This window comes from Rhincodon typus, chromosome 7, assembly GCF_021869965.1.
Source record: "Rhincodon typus isolate 14 chromosome 7, sRhiTyp1.1, whole genome shotgun sequence".
Classification (NCBI taxonomy): Eukaryota; Metazoa; Chordata; class Chondrichthyes; order Orectolobiformes; family Rhincodontidae; genus Rhincodon; species Rhincodon typus.
The window spans coordinates 39,921,791-39,947,151 of NC_063338.1; the positions used below are offsets into that span (position 1 = coordinate 39,921,791).

At 38.1% G+C, this 25,361-nt stretch overlaps 1 protein-coding gene across 1 annotated transcript in view; it reads left to right on the plus strand.

Moving 5' to 3' along the window:
* The window catches only part of ccdc141 (coiled-coil domain containing 141), a 136,323-nt gene that overhangs the window by 28,027 nt on the left and 82,935 nt on the right, over positions 1-25,361 (plus strand). Inside the window, exons 3-8 of the mRNA XM_048599203.1 lie at positions 9,035-9,226; positions 9,390-9,498; positions 12,670-12,923; positions 16,357-16,476; positions 19,674-19,868; positions 24,415-24,587. Coding sequence (XP_048455160.1) covers positions 9,035-9,226; positions 9,390-9,498; positions 12,670-12,923; positions 16,357-16,476; positions 19,674-19,868; positions 24,415-24,587 — 1,043 coding nt within the window. The remainder of the gene's footprint in view (positions 1-9,034; positions 9,227-9,389; positions 9,499-12,669; positions 12,924-16,356; positions 16,477-19,673; positions 19,869-24,414; positions 24,588-25,361) is intronic.

A 25,361-nucleotide genomic window follows, 5' to 3' on the forward strand; every position in this document is an offset into this window, starting at 1 on the left:
AAAAGATTGGAGAAGCTACCTCTATGATGTAGGCTGTTGTGTACAGGGGTCTTTTCAGCTTCTAGTCCCATTCATAGCTCCAGTACTATTTCATTACTCATACAATTTTTTATGAGCTTTTAATTCATGCCAGACCCGCAGTGTTCTATTTCCAGTCATTGTTATGTCTTCTACGATGAAAACAAATAACAAGTATTTGTTAAATATTTTAAAAACTTCATTATTCCCCATTATAATTTCTTCCATTCCTATCTCGAAGGAACCTGATCTACTTTTGCAGTCCCTTTTTATGTGCTGGTAAAACTTTTGCAATCTGTTTTTCCAACCCAAACATCCAAAGGGGGCTAATCCTACAAATATAGAAGATAGGAGCAGGAGGAGGCCATTCGGCCCTTACAGCCTGCTCCGTCATTCATCATGATCATGGCCAATCGTCCAGTAGCTGAATCCTGCTTTCTCCCCGTAACCTTTGATCCCATTCGCCCCAAGTGCTGTATCTAGTTGCCTCTTAAATCTTTCCCACTGTCTCTGCCTCTTAAATACATTGTTTTGACATCAGCTACCTCCTGTGGTAATGAATTCCACAGGCTCACCACTCTTTGGGAGAAGATATCATGCCAACCTCTTTCTCATTTAACTCTGCCTCTGACTGTCAAGCTTTATTTACATTTTAAACTCGGCAGGTTGCCTCTGATTGTTGAAGGCATTGCTCTGAGAAATGAACCAGAGAATGGCTGTCGCTTATTTTGTTGCGATGAGTGCATGTAAATATTCTTTTGCAGATTGACAGACTGTTGTGTTGCTGCATGTAATTTACAGATGGTACACATTATTACCACTGTGCATTGGTAATGGAGGCTATGAGCATTTATGTTGTTAGATAGGGTGCCGGTCTAGTGGGTGCTTTGAAAATGCTGTTGGGCCTGTTGAATTCAGCTTGTTTGTCCATGTTTGGAGGACAAGGCTGTCAAGAGCTGAGTGGGCATGATGGAATCCAAATTGAGGTTCAGTGGTAAGTTATATTTGAGTAAGTGCAGGTTGATTATACTGTTGACGACACTGGTGGTTTTGATGATGGATGTGGTGGTATGTGGTGAGGTTGGTTCAACAAATTATCTCTAAATAAAAGATCCCCTCAAAACCACTGACCAAACATGATAGAATTTAGCATTTAATTTAAAATGGTGAAACTTGGATCAGAAATAAATGCGTTAAACTTAATAAGGGTAATTACACATGAATGAGGGCAGATCTAGCTGGGGTGGACTGAGAAAGGATATCAGCAGCAAAGATCATTGAGGCATAATGGCAGTTATAAGACCATAGATATTGGAGCAGAATTAGGCCATTTGGCCCATCAAGTCTGCTGCACCATTGATCATGGCTGATATGTTTTTCAACCCATTCTCTTGCCTTCTCCCAATAACCCTTGAACCCCTTACTAACGAAGAACAAAGACTAATCCTTGTCTTAAATACACTAAATGATTTGGCCTCCAAAAACTTCTGTGGCAGTTCCACAGGTTAACCACTCCTCTGGCTGAAAAAATTCTTCCTCATCTCAGTTCTAAAGTGTCATGCCTTCCCTTTGAGGCTGTGGAAAAATCTTCTCTCTAAGTCCACTCTATTCAGGTCTCTCAGTATTCTCTAAGTTTCAATCAGATTCCCCCTTTTCCTTCTAAACTCCATCGAATACAGACCAAGAATCTTCAACCGCTCCTCATGTGACAAGACCTTCATTACCAGGATCATTCTCGTAAGCCTCCACTGCATCCACTCCAGTGCTAACCTTCCTTTGATACAGGGCCCAAAACTGCTCACAGTGTTCCAAACATGCTCTGACTGGAGCCTTATACAGCCTCAACAGTACATCTCTGCTCTTGTATTCTCGTTGTGTTGCAATGAATACAGACATTGCATTTGCCTTCCTTACTGCCAACTGAACCTGCATGTTAACATTAAGGGACTCATGAACTAAGACTTCCAAGTCCCGTTGTGTTTCAGGTTTCTGAAGCCTCTCCCCATTTAGAAAATAGTCTATGCCTGTATTCTTCCTACCAAAGTGCATACCCTCACACTTTCCCACATTGTAATCCATTTGCCACTTCTTTGCCGGCTCTCCTAGACTGTCCACCTCCTTCTGCAGCTTCCCCATATCTTCAACACAACCTACCCTTACACCTATCTTTGTGTCATCTGCAATACCCTCAGTTCCTTTGTCCAGATTGTTAATATATAATATGATCAACCTCATATATATTGTGATCCCAACAATGATCCCTGTGAACTCCATATTCACCAGCTGCCATTCTGAAACATACCCCTTTATCCCACTCTCTACCTTCTGCCAGTCAGCCAATCCTCTATCCACACCAGTATCTTGCCCCTAACACAATAGGCTGTTATCTTATTTTAGCAGCCTCCTGTGCTGCACGTTGTCAAAGGCCTTCTGGAAATCCAAATAGATCATGTCTACTGGCTCTCCTATGTCTAAATTGCTCATTACCTCCTCCAAGAATTCAAACAGATTTGTCAAGTATGACATCCTCTGGACAAAGCAGTTTTGATTCAGGCCATTTTACCATGCTGTTCCACATACCGTGCAATCTTATCCTTAATGGTGGACTAATAGTGAACTGTAAAATCTTATCAATGACTGAGGTCAGTCTAACCAATCGAAAGTTTCCTGCCTTCTACCTCCTTCCCTTCTGAAATGGGAGTGTGACATTAGCCATTTTCCGGTCCTCTGGGACCCGCCCTGACTCAAACTGCAGAGTGAATTCTATCATATTGTGGCCATTGCCTCCTAGGGATTCTATCCCTTTAAGGTCCCTAATCATGTCTGTCTCATTACATATCACTAAATCCAGAATTACCTGTTCACTCGTGGGCTCTACCACAGGCTGCTCCAAAAAAATCCTGTAGTGATTTCACAAATTCCTTTTTTTAAGATTCACAAACAACCTGATTTTCCCAGTCCACCTGCATATTGGAGACCGCCATGGTTATGTAATAGTGCCTTTCTTGCATGCCTTTTCTATCTCCTGATTTATCTTCCTCCCCACAATCTGACTACTGCTGGGAGGCCTATACACAACTCCCATCAGGGTCTTTTTTCCCTTTGTGGCTTCTCAATTCTACCCACGCAGATTCTGTGCCTTCCGACTGTATACCACTTCTTGCTATCAAATTAATTTCATTTCTTACTAACAAGGCAACCACCCCTCCCCCACCCACCAATCTACCATCCTTTTGATAGGATGTGTCCTGATCCCCTCACAGCCATATTTCTGTGATATCCACAACATCATACCTACCAATTTCAATCTGTGCTACAAGCTCATTCACCTTCTTTCGTATACTGCGTACATTGAAGGGCAACACCCCCAATCTGACATTGACTGCCCCCTTCTCATAGTTGTCCCCTTATCTGAGGTAGGATTCCTGGTCCTTTCTGTACTTTCTGTCGTAGTGCTTGTTCTGGAAACTTTAATAACCTCTGCTGAACCCTGTCCTTCCCTTTAGCATTTTTCATAATTTTCCATGCAACCGAACTCCCCAGGATTCTGTTCCAGCATGATTTAGGTGAACCCTGTCCCAACGGAACAGCTCCCTCCTTCCCCAGTTCCTAATGCCAACATCCGATGAATTTGTACCCATTTTACCCGCACCAATCTTTGAACTGTGTATTTGCCTTTTGAATCTTGTTGACCCTGTGTCAATTTGCTCATGGCTCCGGTAGTAATCCGGAGATTATTGCCTTTTTGGTTCTTTTTTTAATTTAGCCCCAGCTGCTCCTATTCTCTCAACTTAACCTCTTTCCTCTTTCTACCTATATCATTGGTGCTTATGTGGACCATAGAAACTGGATCTTTCCCCTCCCCTCCAAATTCCTGTGTAGTCCAAATGAGATACCCTGAACCCAGGCACTAGGAGGCAACATAGCCCTTAGGACTCTTAATACTGGCGACAGACAACAGTGTCTTTTCCCCTGTCTATACTGTCCAAGATAGTACATCCAAGTACATTTCTCTTTTCTACCCCTCTTGAATGGCTCCCTTTCTCACTATGGTCAGTTTGCTCATCCTATCTACAGCCCCAACTTTCATCACTCAGGGAGCAAGAATCTCAATCCTTTAGGACAACCTCAAGGGCTGAGTCTCCTTCAGCACCACCTCTTGGATCCCTCTACCTGCCTTGCTCACCTGCCCGTAGTCACACCCTCCTGAGGCTGACCAAATTTGTGGTAGTTAATCTAAGGTGGTGTGACTGCTTCCTGAATGACAGCGTCCAGGTAACTCTCCCCCTTCCTGATGTGTTGCCGTGTCCAAAACTCGGACTTCAGTCATCAACTCTGATCTGGAGTTCCACAAGCAACCAACACTTGCCATAGATATGGTCAGTATGAACCACAATGGGGTCTGCCAGCTCCCACATCATGCAGGTACAACACATCGCCTGGCCCTGCCTCTCTATTTTACTTACTTAGTTCTTCATTTGATTTTTTAAAAAATCCTGCTGGTCTTTTACTTTGTATCTTGTAAATGTTGCCCCTATTTACCTTCAATCTGAAAGTATCCTATAATAGATAGTCAAAATAGGAGCTATCACTAGACAATGAACTTACAGTTTACCTGTAATATCACTCTTTTGTGCTGGGCCTCTGATCCTGGGCTTCAATTTGTCCTGTTTAAAAAAAGAACTTACAAACAATGAGCCAAAAGAAGTAAGCAAAAAGCACCTTTTCCACTCTGCACCAAATTCCCATGCTGCCTCCAAGTTCCCTGAACTGTATACTCACTTGGGCTAGGTCTCAGTCTGAATGTGTTCTCTTCTTCCTGACTGTGTGAAGCTTATTCATTTAAGAAAAAAGTTCATGACTGACAGCAAAGATATATCCCAGTGAGGAATGAAGGATTCTGGGAACGGAATAAGCAAATAATCATAAACCAGGGTAGCAGCGAATTGAAAGAAAACAAAACGTACGATGTAACAAGGATTAGTGGTAAACCAAAGAACTGGGGACACTTAACAAAAAAAAAAGATGACTACAAAATAAAAACAAAACTTGGAGGATGAACTCCCAAGTAATATCAAGATGTACAACAAGACCTTCTTTAAATATATGAAAAGGAAGAGAGTTGTCAAAGTGAACATTGGCCCTTTAGAGAATGAGGCTGGGGAAATAATAATGGGGAACCAGGAAATGGCAGAGATATTGAATAAAGACTTTGCATCAATCTTCATATCAGAGACACTAATAGCATTCCAAAAGTACTAAATAATCAAAGGGGCAAAAGCAGGAGAGCAAATGAGTAAAATAACAATCACTAAGGAAAAAAAGTAAGGGGCTGAATGCTGATAAATCTGCTAGACCTGATGGGATGCATCCTTGATTATCAAAGGAAGTAGCTACAGGGATAGTGACTGGTAATAATCTTCCCAAGAATCCTTTGATTCTGGAAAAATGCTCAAGGATTTGAAAACTGCCAAGGTATCACCTTTTTTCAAAAAGGGAAGGAGACAAAAATGGTTAATTATATGCCAATTAGCCAGTTAGTTATTGGGAAAATTTTTGTCTGTTATAAATGATGTAACAGCAGAACATTTAGAAATTGATAACATAATCAGACATAGTCAGTATGTCTTCACGAAAGGGAAATAATGCCTGACAAATTTTATGGAATTCTCATGGGATTTGACAAGGTAGATTTGGAGACTGCAGGTCCAGAAGGCATAATTTCAGAGAAAGTGGTCCCCCAGTTAAAACAGAGATGTGGAGGAATTTATTCTGAGGGTAGTGAATCTGTGGAACTCTTCACACACTGTTCAGATGTAGAATCAGATGTCATTAGACATATTCACGACAGTGGTGGGCAGATTTTTAATCAGGTGTTATGGGGACAATACTGCAAAGTGCAGATGAGGATTTTCAGATCAGCCGTGATCTCATTGAATGGTGGAGGAGACTTGACGGGCCAAATGGCCTACTTCAGCTGCTATGTCTTATGGTCTTATGGACCCGTCTACTTGTGGATGGTCGATATTCCTTGGACATTAATGAACCAGTTTTTTTAAAATTATAATCAACAATGGTTTCATGCTTACCATTAAACTAGTTTTTAAGTCCAAATTTATTAATTGAATTCAAATTTCCACATCTACCATAGTGGGATTCAAACCCAGAGCATTAGCTTTGGTCTCTGCATTATTATGCTAGTGACAGTATCCCTATTTTTCTACCTCATCCATCGTCTCTGTGCTCGCTGTTCCACCTTTGCTCCCAGTCAATCAACTCCTCGACTTTAAAAATCTCACATTTGTTTTAAAATTGCTGCATGCCCCTCCCTATCTGTATGTCTCATGACCTTCAGATAGTTGTACTCATCCATTTCTAGCTTCTTGACTTTTCCTGATTTTAATTACTTCACCAATGGTCATCAGGCCTTCAGCTTCCCGAAGCTTTGAAATTTCCTCCCAAATTATACTGCCTCTCTACCTCTCCTTCTTTCTTTAGGATGTTCCTTAACATCCACCTCTTGATCAATGAATTGATCATTTGTCCTAATATTGCCTTTTTCAGTTTTAATTCTGATTTTGCTTTAATATTCTCCATTGAATTAACTTGGGTTTGTTTTATTATGTTAATATAGCTCTACCAAAACCGATACTATATCTGAATTTTCTCGGCCAAATTCTTTTTTCTCTTCTGCCTTTATCCCATCCTTTATTATCACTACTCCCTCTTTTTCCATTTTGCCCCTTTCTTCTAAAATGTAAGTATTCTGGAATATTTGATTGGTTATGGAAAAGAAATGTATATCCAACTGTGCAATTCAAAGAACAAATTGGTTACAAGAACCATTCTGGAAAACATAGTCAGAAAATTTCCACTAGATGTTTTCCCATTTTATAAAAAATATACCAGGGAGGCAGCTCTGAACAGTTGAAAGAATAATCTTCATTTATGCCAAAAGCATTCTTTACAAATTTCATATATTCTTCATTCATACATGCTTTCCATGGATAACTGTTTGATTTCAGATATGGAGAATGATATAAAAGCAGAATATTGTGGATGCTGGAAATCTGAAATAAAAAGTCAAAAATGTACTGAAAATTTTCAGTGTGATTTGTCTATCCTGATTCCTCCATCAGATGTTCCTTGTCCTTGTGCCTTCATAAAAATGATAGCTGGTGCCAAATGTATTTGTGTGTGCAGCAAATGCCATTATGGAACCAAAACAACACACACAGCATTGAAAAAGTCAAAGTTTTATGGACCATATTATAAGAAGTGCTCTGAAATCACTCCATGGCACAAGAGTTGTAAACAGCAGGTTTTAGCTACACTGATGATCTAAATAAATCTATTTGTTCATCTGTCCAAAGATGTGCAGGATATGTATATTGGCCATTAGCAAAGATTGCTGCATTGTATCCAGGGCTGTGCAGGTTAAGTGGTTTAGCCATGGTAAATGTGAGATTACGGACTGGGTCTGGCTGGGATGCTCATCAGAGGGTCAATGCAGACTCAGTGGGCCAAATGGCCTCTTTCCACACTTAAGGGATTCTATGATTTGATGATTCTGTGATTTAGAATCTAATTAATACGTTGTTTATACAATTGATTTTTATTCTGTCTCTGGGGCTAAATTCTCCCGTTTCACTACCTCCCACTTCCTTTCTCATATCACTTTCTTTTAAATAGCAAAATAATACCTTGTCCTTCACTGCAAATTCCTCATTGCATTTCCTCATTGAACAAATTATTCTTCTATATTTAACCAAAGTATTCCCTGCTGAAATGAAGTTTGCACACTTTGTATATAATGTTGCTTATTTTACCTGTTCTTGATTTAGCAGAATTTAGTCATAATATATTGTCCAGTTGGCTATAAGCTTTCTTAAATATCTATGCCAGCACAGAAGTGGTAATACTGTTAAAGAACAATAAACTGATTTTAAAATGATCCAAAACATATTAATCACCCTTACAGGTTGAACACAGATATTCCAATGTATTATAATTTAGCATTAATTCAGTATGCTGTCATCCCTTAGTTCCAGTCCTTTCACATGTTAAAGATGTACCACCAGTTCCAATGTCTTGCATTTAAAGAGCATCTTTATTGCAGAAAATAACCTCAAGACACTTCACAGAGGTGTAAGGAGAAAAACACCACCATAATTGTTGCTACAAAATGACAACATTGTTCAGTTGTTAGGGTCTTCTTTGAATGCAAATAAATTTTTAGCAGAAGGGCTCTGGTACAGTTGTACTGTCCCTACCAGAAGTCCTAGATTTAAGTCTGACCTGCTGCAGAGGTCAACACATCTGAGCAGGTTGATCAAACATATTAACAAGTTATACAGTTTCATTCATGATAGATTCCCTCTATTAGTGCAAGCTTTTTGTTCAGTTATTTTACTTCTGTCTCTTTTAGGGCTTTCTCATTTTTTTCAGCTACTCACAGCAGCGATATACATCTTGGCGATTCAACACTGAATTCTCAAGGCTTTCTCCATTATATCATTCTCATGTTTGGTTGGTGCCCAGGTTGCCCATGTTGACCATGTTCCTGTTCTACCTCCTACTTTCCTTTCATCCTCTGTATTTCTTTACAACCTGACTCTACCTCCTCTTCTGTCCCCCCCCACTTTGTTTCTCTTCATCCCTTCTGCCTTCTCTCTCCCATCACCCTTGAAGGTGAAATATAGCACAGTTGAAATGAGCAGTGAAGCTGTAGGCTCAGGGATTACCTGATGATGACCACCAGCCATGTGGACAGAGTGAAGCTCTGTCTGAATCAGCTGTCCCAATCATCAACTATTCTATTATTTTGTGTTCAACTTTTGTTCAAACAGCAGAACTAGTTAGGGAAAAGGTAAGATACTCAAATTGTTTCCATACTTAGCCAATTATAAAATGAGAATTGCTGATGAGATTCCAGTCTTAATTTGTTTTTAAAAAGCCAGCTGCTGTGTACAGAAAACTTTGTTCTTGCCTTTTTTCCTCTCTGTCTCTCTAACAGACACATGAAGGTGGTGTTAGGGATTTGCTGCTTGAAGCTGACAGAACAGCAGAGGCCCATGAAGACCAAAGTCAACTCTATGATGAGATGGGAAGAACTCTGGGAGTTAATTGGACAACTCTCAACCAATTGCTTGAAAATCGAAAGAGACTTTTAAAAATGGCATCCGAGTTCTTTGATCAAGCTTTAGAGGTCAGTAATTAACAAAGGAAAAGTGATTACAAAATACAACAGCAGTTTAAACTAATCTTGGAATTAAAGAGCTTACAGTGAATTTTGATAGTGCTGCGTGGTCTTTTAATTAACACAGCAGTTGTAAAGTTGATTCTATTCCTAAAAAGTATATATTTTTTAGTTTGCTATAAAAATTGATGAAGCTGAAGAATTTCTGAACAGTGCCCAAATATTTGAGGATATGGATTCCTTGAAGCAACTCCTTCATCAGCATCAAGATCTTAAGAAAGGCAAGTACTTCAACCAAATGTATCATGAGTATTTGTAACTGGGAACTTGAACAGAAAATTATCTTAAGTCTTTTATCCTGACTCTCTGAAATAATGTCCTTTGCATTATTTTTAGTTTGGGCAGTATCCTAGATAGGGATGAGTAACAAAACCTGTTAAGATTTACAGTACAGCTGTGATACTGGTGCCAAATTGTTTTACTTCATGCCAACAGTTATAAGGTAATTGCAGTTTTAAATCCAGATTCAGCCCATAAGTTGACACTAGAGCAAAGCAGTGACTCCTGGAAGAAAAGGTTCTGACTTCACTTAATTCCAAGTCTATTTGGAACCTTCACACCCAATTTACACTGCACAACTTTATTGCTATTTTTCTTCTTTTCAATAAAACTTCCACCTTACCTTGGTCTTTGCCATTTCAAGTTGTCTAACATAAGTAAATGTGACCTTGAACCTTACAATTTCTAGTCTTACCATTTGTTCAACTTCTCAAAAAATATAGTATTGCTTCAGGCCAACACTGAGTCAAAACCAATTGGGCTTTGACTGATGGTGTGATCTACAGTAACCTACTTACTACATTTTCTCTCATATTTATTTGATCCCGCAGAGAACATTAATAAACGCATGTCTGGATTCAATGGTGTAGACTGTAGTTTAGCAATAGATTACAATTCACATTTTAATTTGATTGCAGCATTTGTGTGAGTGGTGTGCAGCTGTGTAATTGCCAAGTAGATAGAATGTGCAGCCAGCATAACTGCTTTCTCAGGTAAAGGAACATTGAACAAGTGAGAATAAAATAGTTGGTGGAAGCTAACTGCTTTTTAGAGAATCACAGAATTGTTGCAGCGCAGGAGTCCAATCGATATACTGTGTCAGCTTGGCTCTTTGAAGGGTGCCAAACCCTTGACTTTACCTTTTAACCCTATATATTCTTTCTTTTCAGATAATTAGCCAATTCCCTCTTGATGCTTCAAATGAACCTGCCTGCAGCGCATGTTCAGGCAATGCGCTCCAGACCTTAAGTACTTACTGTGTGAAAAGGTTCTGGTTATTTCTGCTTTGCTACTTTTGCCAAATATCTTAAACCTATACCATCTGGTTCTTGATCCTTTCACTGGGAAGTTTTTCTCCCTTTCTACATTATCTAGGCTGCCATGATTTTGAATGCCTCTATTAAATCTCTGTCTCTTCTATAAACTGAACAGTCTCATCTCTTTCAGTCTATCTACGTAACTGAAATTGCTTATTCCTGCAACTTGCTAATTAATCTTTTCTGCATCTCTCTAATGCTTTCACATTTTTCTGATAGTATGGTGCTTAGAACCAAATAAAACATTCCAGTTGAGGCCAAAACAGTTAATTTGAGGAGGCTGAGTAAGAATTTCTGAATGATCATCTTGGTCTGTTCATACATTAGAAGTCAATTTTTTTCCAAATTATTTTGATGCCTTCGTATCTACATATAATAATCATTGATAATTTCTGATTGCTAGTAAACCAAGCAGCAAGGCCTTAGCTATGATTGCATCCTATTTGTGACTTGCCAGTTTAGTACTGAACTAGAGAAAAAGGTGACAAACATAGAGAGCAGAGACTGAGTTGCATAGTAAGAGATTATTGGACCTAGCACCAAATATCCACTGTTTCAATCCCAGCATTGATTTTATTCCTTGAATATAATGTATTAGTTCTGTTGCAGTGGAAGTGTTTCTAACATTTTACATTTAAGCATTGGGGTGGGGGTGGTGTGGGCGGGTGTTAAAGGCAAGTGGATGCCAGTTCCAACATAGAAAAATGTTTTAGTGACTTAGAGATAAAGGCTGATGGTAATAAAGAATGTGATTCCATCTACCTCATCCCTCTTATTAAGTGGAAGTTACTTTAGAGGAAACTTTTTCAAAATGTTGAATTTAAGTTACTTTAAAGAATAGAGAAAGACAAGAAATAAGCAATTTTAGAAATTGAGGGAATGCTGATTAAGAGAAGGTAGAATATCTCAAAACTTGCTTGAAATTTTCTCCAAACAATCATCAGATAAAATGCTCTGAAAGGAAATATATTTTTCAAAAAGGAAAAGAGATGAAGAAAGAATAATTAACTATAAGCCGGTTAGCTTAACATCTTGTCATTGAAAAAATGATGGAGTTTATAATAAAAGGATACAGTCGCAGAGCATTTAAAACTACATAATATAAGCAAACAGAGTTAACGTGGCATCATGAAAGGGAAATACTGCCTGACAATTTTATTAGAATTCTCTGAGGAGTTATCAAACAGGATAGATAAAAGGAAATAGAAGATGTAAAATAAGATAATGCACACTTAATGAGAAAAATGCTGTATTGGAGGTAGTTTATGAGCAGAGATAAAGGACTGACCACCAAAAGAAAACAGAGACTTGGAATAAGGGAGGCTATTTAAACCGAGAAAGACTGCAGAAAGCTGCAGCAAAGAGGAATTTTGAAGTCCTCATGCTTAATCACAGAAAGCTAGCTTCCAATTTCAGCAGGTAAAAGAGAACGCAAATGGAATGTCACCATTTACTTCACAGGGAGTGGAGTGTAAACGTAGGGAAATCTTGCTAAAACTATAGAAGGCGCTAATTATGTCACACCTAGAATACTGTGATCAGTTTTGGTTCTCTTTTATCTAAGAAAAGATATACTGGCATTGGTAGCAGCCCAGAGAAAGACTGAGGAGAGATTTGACTTATACTCATTAGAATTTAAAAGAATGTGAGACAGCCTTATTGAAAGAGACTAGGTTCTTTGGGAGCTTGACAGCATAGATGTGGAGAGGTTGTTTCACCTTGTGGGAGAGAATGGGACCAGAGGGGATAACTTCAGAGTAAGGGATCATATGTTTAGTACAGAAATGAGGAGAAATGTCTTCTCTTAGAGATAGTGAATCTGTCTAATTATTTATCTCAGAGAGCTGTAGAGGGTGGGTCATTAATTATATTGAAGGCTAAGACAGATTTTTACACAATAAGGGAATCTAGATAGGAAAGTAGAGTTGAGGATTATCAGATCAACCATGATCTCACTGAATGGCAAAGCAGACTTGCTGGGCTGAAGGGACTACTTCTGCTTCTATGTCTTATGGTCTAAGTCTTCGATTACGTGTGGAACTTGAATTAATTCTGAACAGTTGACTTTTGTTTCAGTCCTTTTAACAAGTTCAATGGTTCTTCTCAACAAAAGTCAAGAACTCCTTAATGTAATCAAAGAGTTCAAAGTCCCTGGACCGAAAGCACATTCTGAACTAACTCATGGGGCTCACAGCAGCTGTGTAAAGATTGAAAGTCTAATGGAACTACTACAGGACAGGAGGAGACAGCTGGAGGAGCAATCATATCGTCAAAGGCTGGACCTGGAGCAAATTTTACAGATCTATCAATGGGACCAGCAGGTAGATAAGGTACAGACCAAATCTGTGTTAAAACCATGAAAATAATGGCTTTGAAATAATGGTGTACACCTGAGAAATAGTGTTATTTTCTCAGAGAAAAAACTGTTTGGTTGAACACATGTTACCTATGACCGTTTGCTTTTGAAGAATACACAATACTGTCAAAATAAAGATAGTGGCCAAGAATAGTCTTCAGTTTTATGCAATACAAGCTGATATCACAACACCAGCAAAAAAACTATCTATGTTCATGTCCTGAGAATGAATTTTTTAAAATGCCGCCATCATAACTTCAGTGAGAACTGGCTTGACATCTTGTCAGAGTGATAAGAACAAACATTGACCTAGATCTTCTGGTTAGCAGCAATACTGGGTGCATTGGCACTGACCAAATATTTTCTGTACCCTGGTGGGACCTCCAATCCTGACTGAAGCAGAAATGGTGCAGTTTCTCCAAGGTAAGCCCAATGAACATAGCAGAATTGAAAGAAGGAGTGGACATGCCCCTTTTACTACCAGTCATATTAAGGTAGGTTTGTCAGGATCTCAAGTCTTTTCGTGAATAATTTAAAGTTAGGGAATGGCTATATGCATGGATGAGTGAATGATTCAGTGAGGGGGTATGAGTGAGTGATTGTGAATGAATGAATTGGTGGGTAAATGGGTGAGGAGTGAGTAGATGGATGAGTCCTTCAGTGAGTGAATAGATTAGTGAGTGAACAGTCAGTGTGGTTGGTCAGACGAGCGTGGTGTGTGGGTTCAAGGAGTATTAATTTCAGATCGGAGGGTAGGAGACAGGGGGTATTGGTGAAAAAGAGGGTTGTGTTGGGAGCTTGCTCAGATTGCAGAGGTGATACGGATGGCTATGTGCGTGGGTGAGTGAGTGATTGTGAAGTGGATTCAGAGAAGCTTCATGAGAATTGTCCCAGGAGTGAAAAGCTTAACATGTGAAGAACATTTGAGGACTCTGGGTCTATACTCGATGGAGTTTAGAAGGATGAGGGGAGATCTAATTGAAACTTACAGAATACTGAATGGCTTGGACAGAGTGGACGTTGGGAAGATGTTTCCATTGGGTAGGAGAGACTAGGACCTGAGGGCACAGCCTTAGAGTAAAGGGAAGATCTTTTAGAACGGAGATAAGAAGAAACTTCTTCGGCCAGAGAGTGTGAATCTATGGAATTCACTGCTGCAGAAGGCTGTGGAGGCCAGGTTATTGAGTATGTTTAAAACGGAGATAGATAGGTTCTTGATTCTCAAGGAGATCAAGGCTTACAGGGAGAAAGCGGGAGAATAGGGTTAAGAAACTTATCAGCCATGATTGAATGGTGGAGAAGACTTGATGGGCTGAATAGCCTAGTTTCTGCTCCTATGTCTTATGGTCTTACGGATGATTGGTTGTGGTATTTGGTTCAGTTACACTTGCTAATGACTAAGTTAGACCAAGCAGTAACAGCATAACATTCTCAAGCTAAGTACTGCATAAATAAAAACTGAAATAACTGCGGATGCTGTAAATCAGGAACAAAGTTGCTAGAAAAGCTCAGCAGGTCTGGCAGCATCTGTGAAGGAAAAAACAGAGTTAACGTTTCAGGTCCGGTGACCCTTTTACTTCTCAGATGCTGCCAGACCTGCTGAGCTTTTCCAGCAACTTTGTTTTTGTAAGTGCTGCATATCTCAGTCTTGGACCCTGAAGCTGTTTAGGGGATCATTTGTGCAAGGTCCGAGGCTGTGTAAATCAACCAACTGGAAGTTTAAACTACCCAGGCAATTATAGGGCATGTGCATACATCAGGATTTCTGCAGGATCTTCACTGTTCTGATCCCAGCTTATTTTATTACGGGACAAGTCAGAACCCAGACTGAAACCTAGTTTCATAGATCTTGTCTTGTTTTGCTTTTAATGATGTGGCCTCTTGGTGAAACAAACACACAACAATGTTGCAGATTTTGTTTTAAAAATTAAAACAGAAATTTACTGACCAAAAGATAGACAGATAAAATGTATCAACCAAAATATTTACTCAACATAAATTTAAGATTTTTAAACACTGTAAAAGGATAATCCCATTAATCCCAATACATTTTCTTTGCCATGTCCAAAACAAAACATCCCTCATACAGTAGCCAAATGCACCCTTGTACAATGCTTTCCTAACACCTTGATAGGCTTAATGCAACTGTGACTATAACTCTTAACTGGAACACTGATAACCTTTTCCTGGAGCTACCAAATACCCAAGATTAAACTCAGCTTCATGTAATTCATGTAGTTTCTTCAGGGGCTTATCCCAACACTTCTGGTTTGGCACTATAAATCTAATTTTACAATATCCTCTTCTTCTCAGGAGCACTGCTCTATATACAAGCATCTCTATCTAGTGATTTCACTGAACTGCCCAAAACAACATAAAACTCTTTAGTATCTCTATCTAATCTATGAGTATTTCCTCTAAGCTTAAAAAAACTCAGTCTACAAATTTCAAACTGATCTTATAGCCAACTATTTACATTTCTAAGACATGAAACATGCTAATATTAACATAAACCCTTTAATCTGCCAAAGTTGCTATTTCAAACTCTTTTAAAAGAAATCACCATGGCTACTGAAATACTTATTAACTTCAGACATGAAGAAAACTTGTATGTCACTAAACACAAAATCAAAACTCAAACTTAACGTAGATGATATTAAAAATATATATAAATCAGATAGTTTATATCACTTTTTGCAAACACAGATTTAAATCCAGATATTCATGCTCTAGACCTTGAAAGATTTGAGCCAAAAGTTTCACATTAAGCTTTAGCTGCCAACAGTGAGAGAACTTTCATTAAATCATCTTGATTGGTTTCAATCCGGTTCCCAAAGTTTATGACTGCTTCAAAAACAAATTTAAATATGCTAATCTAATTTTAGTTTGTAGGTAAGAAAATACAGAAAATAAGTGCATCATTTTTAAGCTTTCATAAATTTAGAATGACTATTGTTCAGTTTTAATTTAACATCTTTCAATTATCAGTGTAACCTATTGTTGTATCTTCTTGTAGTCTTAGCATGAAAGGAACTTATAAAGTTAACTAAAATACAGTTATAGGCAGAAATTTAAATAATGCCAAATAAGATATAGTTTTTCAGTCTGTTCTATTATTTCCTCTTTGAAATTAGAAGCAATAATGTACTGAACATCACCTATCAGCTGAATAAGGTTAATATTTTTATTCCAATGATTCACCATCAAAAATCATTTATGTACCTGCAAAAGGAACAACATAATTCAATAAGTTGATAGCTTTGTTTGGTACTCAAGTACTCGTTTGCTTATGTCCAGGAATTGATAGGAGTGCTGAAAATAAAAATAGCATAGCTGCCCTCAGTTGTTGTACATTATAGCATGTCTTCCACAACTGATGTTTAATAATTACTCTGTATTGGATGAAGGTGATGCAATGGTTCCAGCATGATGGTGAGACATATTTACGGAATGAAAACTTAGGTTCATCTCTAACTGAAAGTGAATGGCTACTTCAGGAGCACCATCGTGTTGGGTGTAAAGCCCAGGTAAGTGTGTACAAGATCCAATCCATACCATCTCTTTGATGAGAACAGTTACTGAAAGATAATGTTTTATGACTTTTTAGCCTCAATTGCAAAAGAGGTGAAAAATATATCATAGATATATATTCTTGTAATTTCAAGTTGAACAATGATTCTAGAATCCTGTTGAAAGAAGCTATTAAAAAAAGATATGTTTCTTATATGATTTATTCGTAAATGAGGTTAGCTCAGTTGGCTGGATGACTGGTTTGTAATGCAGTGAAGCCAACAACGTGGCTTCACTTCCTGCACTAGCTGAGGTTACTATCAAGAGCCCTGATTCTGAACCTCTTCCCCTTACCTGAGGTGTGGTGACCCTCAGGTTAAATCACCACCACTCATCTCTCTCTAATGAAAGCACAGCCCTATGGTTTGGTAAGACTATGGCGACTTTAAATTTACCTTTCCATTTTGTAAGTGATTTATTTTGCAATGTAGGTTTTGCATAATGGACAAAATGGAATTGATCACGAAATGGAGTTTATCTTAATACTTCTCAAACTTACCCTGTACATTTGCTCACAAATTACATGCTTATTCACTCAACATAAACATTTCCACAAATGCAGGATAAATCAAGCAATGTATTATTTGGATTGAAACGCAATCATACACAACTGCCCTTCCTGGTCTGCCATGGCCATGTGATCCCTACCATGCGATTTCTATACTGGAGGTAGCCATTTTGCAAGCCCCTCAATACAGAGATGGTAAAGGCTGTTCCGCTTCTTTCTGAACATGGTGTCAGAAATGGAGCTGAGGCCAAGTTCTGAGGAACTGGAGGAACAGCACAGCCACTGTCAGAAAGAAACAAGCAATATTCAGAGCTGTGAAAGCTGCTACATGCAACTAAAAGAATCTGAGAAAAGAACCCAGGAACAGGCCATAGATAATACATTCCGTCAGAGACAATAGCTACAACTATTCCTTTCCCAACTTTAGTCAAAATGAAAGGGATATGAAGCAGAACTGGCAGTTTCTCCACATGTAAACACAGAACTAAGGTATAGCAATAGATCTATTTAACAAGCTACAGCAGCTATGAGTAACTACACTCCAATCATTGCTGGAAAGAGACTGTATTTGAATGTGTATTCCATTCAAAAATGTCTGTGATGAACAGAAGAAACAGACTACAGAAATATCAAAAGCCTTGAATTAAAGTCACCTCGATTAACGTACTGCCTTTTTAACATACCCTCATTAATTCCCGATTTATTCTCTGTTCTACAGAGCAGCTACTGTTAGTGGCTTTATAGACCACTCCCACCAGTCACTTCCTCCCCTCATTTTTTCATACTTCCACCCATATGGATTCTGCATCATCCAATCCAAGATGATTTGTTGTTATGACAGCTCGTACAAATTAAACTGCCCTACCCGCTTACCTTTCCCTACCTACTTGTCCTTTTGAGAAGTCACTTAGCCCTGAATGTTTAGTTCTCATCTTTGATCTTGTAACCATATCTCCATAATAGCTGTAAGTTAACACCCTTATTTGTGTCGTTAATTCATTTATTTTGCTCCAACTACTCTGCATATTTAAATCAAGAGCCATTAATTTTGCCTTTTTGCCATTTTATAACCATATGAGCCTATTGGCTGCTGGCCTTTTTGAAAATCTTTCTCCCTTTTTCCGAATTTATTGTTCTCATTTGACCAAGAATATGTCTCTTTAGAATGAAAAGCCTCATCCTTGCCACCATTAATACATTCTGGCTGATAATTGGCAATCTGAGAGTATTACTTACATGGAGATTGACTGCGCAATTCTGAGGTGCGGAGGGACCTTGCTGTTCTGGTGAATGAGTCCCAAAAAGTAGAGTCCAGCTGCAACACATATTCAAGTTGGCTAATGGAATGCTATCCTTTAAAAAAAGAGGAATTAACATAAAAGTAATGATGAGGAGTAGAAACTGAATTAACATTTCTCTGTCCACAGATTTTATCAGACCTGCTGTGTATTTTCAGCAATTTCTGATTTAGTTTCAAATTTCCAGCATCTGCAGTTCTTTGTTTTATAAAAGTGATTATGTTATGCTTGAGTCAAACAGGAGCAATTCCTGAATACTATGTACAATTTTGATCTCCTTATTTACAATAGGATGTAAATGTAGTGGAGGCATTTCAAAGCAGTTTTACTCGACTGATAGTTGGAATGAGAAAGTTGTCTGATGAGGATAGGTTGTACAGGCTGAACTTGTTTCCATAGGAGTTTAGAAGACTGAGAGGTGTCTTGAGTGAACTACATAAGATCCTGAATAGATTTGACAAGGGAAAAGATGTGGAAAAGATGTTTCTTTTTGTGGGTCAGTCCGGAACAAATCGAAATACTCACCCCCTCACCAGCAAAGAAATGAGGGGAATTTTGTTTTAGAGTTTTGCAACTTTGGAGATTTTTGCCTCCAGATGATGGAGGCTGAGTGATTGAATATTTTTAGGACAGATGCCTTCTTTTTAGGCAAAGGGATCCTGGGTTATCGGGGATGGTTAGGAAAGTAGAAATTGAAACATCAACAGATCAGTCATTGTCTTTTTGAAAGGCCAAACCAGCTTGAGAGGTCAAATCATTTACTTCTGCTCCTATTTCATATGTACATATGTGTTTTCAAATACACAGAATTCAGCTAGACATATGAGTGTGGTCACATATTAATTAAGAATTTTTCTCTCCCTTGAGATCTGATGTTGAATACATTCCATTGATAAGTAGCATAAACATAGGATTCAAGGTGTGTATACCTTGTGTTACCTTGTAAATCTCAAAACAGGATCATAATGCGTAATACTGCTACGTACTAGCCCCATTATTTATAAAATCAAAATTGAGAGCTGGAATGATAGCTGTTCAAAAAAAGAGTATATTTGATTCGGGTCATTTGAAAATACATTACACTTTACATATGTGTTGAATTTCTTCAAGGCATACTTTACACATCATCTGAAAAATATTTCAGACAATCCTTTGTGAAGCTGCCTTTTGGATGAGATACAAGCTTACTCAGTACACTTTAAATAACATACAATTTGACTGGTTCCCATTTGTATCTGCCTGTATTAGAGTGCATAAAATCTCACTTGGTTATATGGTTGTTCAGATTTGTTCCCGCAGACATTCTATGAGAACTCAGTAATTAGAACCTTAAACTTTTTTATTATAGGAATTCATGTCTGTAGCTGAAAAGTTAAAAGCTGAGGCTGATGAGATTTTGCTGATCGAAGACTTTACTGATAAAGAACAGATGGCAGTTCAAAATCAGAAACTGAAGCTGATGTGTGAGCAGTTCTGGCTACTCATGAAGGAACGAGAATTATTGCTCCAAGAGGCCCATGAATTTTTTAATAGTGCAAATAAGGTTAGTTCCTAAACTACATCTGCATTGAAATTTTACTGCAAATTATTTCATATATATATACTGAAATCTACATCTTTCTGCACAGTATGTATTTTCTTAGTCTGTGGTTTTCAGTGAGGCTGAGATTCCTACCTTAGAATTGAAAGAGGCATGCTGTAATAGCTGTTACTCCCTCCTTCATAGTGCCTGACCTGGAAAACAAATATCGTGCATCAAAGATTATAGACATGACTAATGTAACATTCCTGGGTGGGTTGAGAGAATTTGAGCACAACAAGTTAATATGTTATTCTTTTCACCTTTGTGGAAAAAGTATTATAAATTTTCATGAACTCTTCAAGTGTTGTGCTGGATTGTGACCTGCTATTTTATCTTCACCATGTCCTCAAATTAGGGTTGCTCTGTTTAGAATAAATGTGGAGTATTTCCCATTTTTATACAGGTTGAACAGATGTAGTTGCTCCCCATGCCTCCTAAAATGCAGGACAGCTGGACACTACTTCAAGGAGGAGCCTTAGCCCTTAGCAGGCTAAAGGTTGAGTTACACATTTTTCTTCTCAGAAGAAACATTTAGTTTTTGCAAATGTTCACTTTTGGACCTGTTATAGACAAATATGAATCCAAAAACACACATGAACCATTGTGCAGTAGTTGGATTTGCATGCATTATTGGTTGAAATTTAAAATTTTAATTAAATGAGAGAGAAAACCTGTCCCATGTCAAATTTCACATCCCTCAATAGGACAATGCTACAGCCTGCATCTCCCAAGAGAGCTGGGGCTCTTTTTATCATCCCCCAGAAAACCCCAGAATATGGACCCAGATCACAAATTTCTGTTGAGGCTTTTCTTCATGCATTCACCAGGATGGAAGCAAGAATTACAAATTTCAACGGAAACAACAAATTATACTGGATACAAGAAGGGATAAAGGATGCTTGGCAAGTGGATTGTTTCAGCTCTTGCTGTGAGCATTAAGAAACACTTAGAGCGGTTTTGTACCTGAACTGGGAATAATTCAGTCTTGATGCAAGGTGCCAGAAATGGAAGCAATTTTCTGTATATCCATAGACTAGAATTCTACACATTGATAAACATGAAAAAATATAACAAATGACTCATTTCCTTAAAAGTGTATTGCAGTAGCTGCCTGACAAAGAGAGTAAGCCTTAGGCTAGATAGGCAGGAGTTTTATTATGCACATGTGTTTTGCATCACAAGATTAGAAACAGAAGTTTAAATCTACTGGTACAATTTTAGAAGTATTGTGAGCTGGGTAGGATCGCAACAAACTTCAGGAGGGCAGAGATAGGTTGTTGGATTCGGTAGTCAAGAGACAGATGGAATTTAGTGTAGTGAGATGTGATATGATTTGGTAAGAAAAACGTGGAGAGGTAAGACAGAATAAGGAATACTGGTTTAAAGAGGTAGGGGCGGAGGTTCCAGGGTACGTGTTGGGGTGAAATTTCCTATTTGTGTGAAAATCATTAAAAATGGCTGCACAGATTAAGAAAGCAATTAATAAAACATAAAGGATCTTGGACTTTAAAATGGGGGCATAGAATCCAAACACGAGACAGTTTTGATAAGCCTGATGAAGCATCACTGATGTCGTGTCTCTCGTTCGGATTCCATGCAATAGGAGGCATGTGAAGGCATTAAACAGTGTGCAGGAAAGATTCAAGGAAATGGTTGTAGCAATGAAGACTTCATTAGGTGGATAGATTAGAGGAAGTTGGGTATGTTGTTGGAGAAGAAATGATTAAGACAAGATTTGATAAAGGTGTTCAGACAGTGACAGAGTAAATGGGAAGAAACAATGTTCCTGACAGTGCAACAATCCAAAAGTAAAGGATGCCAATTTAGGGTGATTGCTAAAAGAAGCAATAACAGATGAGGAAAACCTTTTTAACTCAGTGAATAGTTGAGATCTGGAATGTGCTTCCTGAGAATGTAGTGGAGGTGGTTTCAACTGAGGCTTTTGAAAGGAAATTGAAACATAACCTAAAGAGAAAGCGTTTCCAGAATTTTGATGAAAAGGTGGGACATGGGACTAGATCTGTCTCTCTTGCAGAGAGCTTGCACATGTGTAATAGATTGACTCCTGTGCAATAAAACAAGGAAACTTGAATATTGTTTCTCTACTGCCATCTTGTGGATTTTCATCATAATTATTGAGTTAACAGATACGTGTACTGTGGTGTGCAATATCATTATAGTGCATCCAGAAACGTTCCGACTTGGAACAGTGTGTGATTTTTAATGCAAAATGAGTCCTTCACATAGCCTAATTTACAAGATTACATGATACTTGCAGATGAGAACAAACACTCAGCCAATTATAGTCCATCCACTGAAAGAGCTGACAGTCGCATATAATTATATATAACCAATTCAAGGGTTATTTTCAGTATGACTCTATTTGAAAGTCGATTATAAATGTTGATTGCTGTCTGCTTGGAGATAACTTTTCTGATATCTGTCCTAAAGTTTTGTTTTACTGTTTTCAATTTATGGTCCTTTACTATAGACTCACATGGTTTAAAATAGAATTTCGGGTTAACCTTTCCGATATCATTTACCATCTTGTATAACCTTTTATTATTCATCTTCAAATCACTTCCTTTTCAAACAAACAAGCTCAAGCTTTCCCACTGGGAGGGAAAAGCAAATCAAAGCTGGATAGGCTGGGACTTTTTTCCACTGGAATGTAGGAGCTTGAGAGGTAACCTTATAGAGGCTTATAAAATACTGAATGGTATGTGTCTTTTCCCTTGGTTGACGGATTCCAAGACTAGGGGATACATTTTTAAGGTGAGAGGAGAGAGATTTAAAAAAGACATGAGGGGCAAATTATTTACACAGAGAGTGGTTCGCGTGTGGAATGAAGTGATGGGTGTGGGCACAGTTACAAGGTTTAAAAGACACTTGGATAAGTACATGAATAGGAAAAGTTTGGAGCTTTATGGGCCTTGAACAGGCAGGTGTGAATACTTTAATTTGGGATTATGTTTTGAATAGACTGATTGGACTGAAGGGTCTGTTTCCCTGCTGTGTGATTGTATGACTATGACTCTGTAAAGTGGGTTGCCATTTTGCAATTTGTAATATATGACCATAAGACATAGAACAAGCGTAGGCTGTTCAGCTTCTCAAACTTGCTCTGTCATTAAATAAGATCATAGCTGATCTGACATTCCTCATGTTAACTTTCCTATCGTTGCACCGTAACCCTTGATTTCCCCACTCATCACAAATTATTCCAACTCAGCCTTAAATATACACAAGAATTATGTTAACATATAAACAGCACGTTGGGCTATGCCAGATAGCCCTCGAACCAGCTCTGTCATTAAAAAGAACATTGCTGATTCTGATTATAATCTCAAATCCATATTTGTGTCTAAATTTGCCAATGAAATGTCTGGAGTTCGATTTTCCTTTTTCTGACCTGAAATTAAGCAGGATCTGAAAAGCGAAAACATTAGAAAGAGATATTTTCTTGTCTCTACCCCACAGTAAATGAAAGACTGAAAATATATTTATACCGTACACAATTTCAGAACTTGGCCATCATGAATATCAGGCAGAATGTCTCTACACACTAAGCCTTTTCAGGTCCTGTACTTAGAATAATTTCTTTGTAATTTTCCAATTTGATATTAGGGATGTAAATCCAATGTTAGATGGAAAAAAGAATTGCTCGGCATTATGTGGACCACAGTGTAATTTCACAGTTAGGATTGAATCTCATCTTTAAAATGCATGAGGTCAGATATGTTCTGGTTTGGAAAACACTCAGGTCATGCTGCATCTGTGGACAGAGGAACTGAGTTAACTACTTTTCACAAGAAAGTTCATCAACCTGAAACACAGACTCTGTTTCTTTTTCTGCAGACACTCTCTGGCCCCCATATTTATAGCATTTTCTGTATTGTGTCATATTTCTGCAGTATTTTGCTTTTCTGCTTTCCAGTTTGCCCCATTTTACTGATTTTTTTTTAACGTGGAGCTTACCCATATAGGTCCAACAACTCCAATTAAATGTCCAGCCAACTTCAGTTTTATAAATGGTTTTTTGAAGTGTATAATTAAAGGGCCGTAGCTCTCGCTTAGTTAGCCAAGTTGGATCATGGAAGGAAAGGTCAGAATAGCTTTAATCCATTAGAAACTTTAAACACTGCTAATGTATCAAACACTCTTTAAATATTAAAGGCCTTCTTGTTGGTCTCAGTTTTAATCATTGTGACCTTTTCAGAAGTGTCCTTACACACCTCTGAAGCAGGTGGGACTTCAACTTGTGGACTCCTGGTCCAGATATAGAGGCACTGCAACTGTGGCACAAGAACTCCATTAGCTAGTAAAGTTCATGAATTAATGTAAAGCTTAACAAAATGATCCAACCCCACAGCAAATATGTAAATATCAAGCAACATTCTGTTATTGTCAACATTAGTTGAGTGCTTCTGGTTTAAAACGTATGTTGTAGGTGCAGTCATGATCCAAATTACAAGATGATTAAGTAATGTTATGTTTTTGTCGACAGGGATTTGATATACTGGGAGGAATAGAAAGTCATCTGAAACACCTTAATTTAAAGTCTCTGTGCTTGACAGAACTCTCTAAAGAACATGCTTCTGTGTGCCAGGCAATCAAAGATGCAACTTCAGATGCTCTACTGAAGGGACACCTGCTCCTGAGTAAAATTGATCCACAAAGGTAGGGACTACACACCAGTGAATATTGCTCAAAGAATGCACAGAAATTCCACCTTGTGAAACTCAGTGACAATTCTTTACAGATGCATAGCAATTTTAACATCTTTCTTTTAATATGGTAAAATGTTTGCAGGTTCTTTACTAGAGAATTAGCAAACAAAAAGTTTGGTACTGAGCTACATGTGATAAGAGGACAGGTGAGTGAAAACTAAGTCAGAATAGTTGGTTTTCTGGTGTATCCCAAAAGAAGAGTGAGATGTAGAATTGCAGATGATCCAGAAAGCAACCTAGGCAGCTGAAGACATGGCTGTCACTATTTGAATAGCTAACATAGCAGATATACAGGGATCATGAAAAGATGGAGGAGAAATGGGAGGGAGGAATAATTGGTTAATCAGATTTTCATTTTTCTAATTTTCATCTTTTATGTCTTTAGTCATGTCACACACCATCTAATTATCATCAAGATGAGATTTGTGCTTATGCAATTGGTGGGAAATGTTTTGTTCTCCCATTTAATTAAATCTGGACGTGCAATATTGTAAAATCTTTTTATTTTTGTATTTTTTGAACATCCTGGACTGAAATGAAAGAGACCCTTTTTTTAAAAAAGTCTATTGGTAAGTGTGCTACAGTTCTGAAATTGAAGTGACCTGACACCCATTAGAATCATCGTGTAAACAAGTATTTGAACAAGCAATTATTGAAATTAAGATTGCAAATGATTTGGAGTCAAGGGGGATGTGCAGATACAGCTTTTGTTGTCAACAAGAAG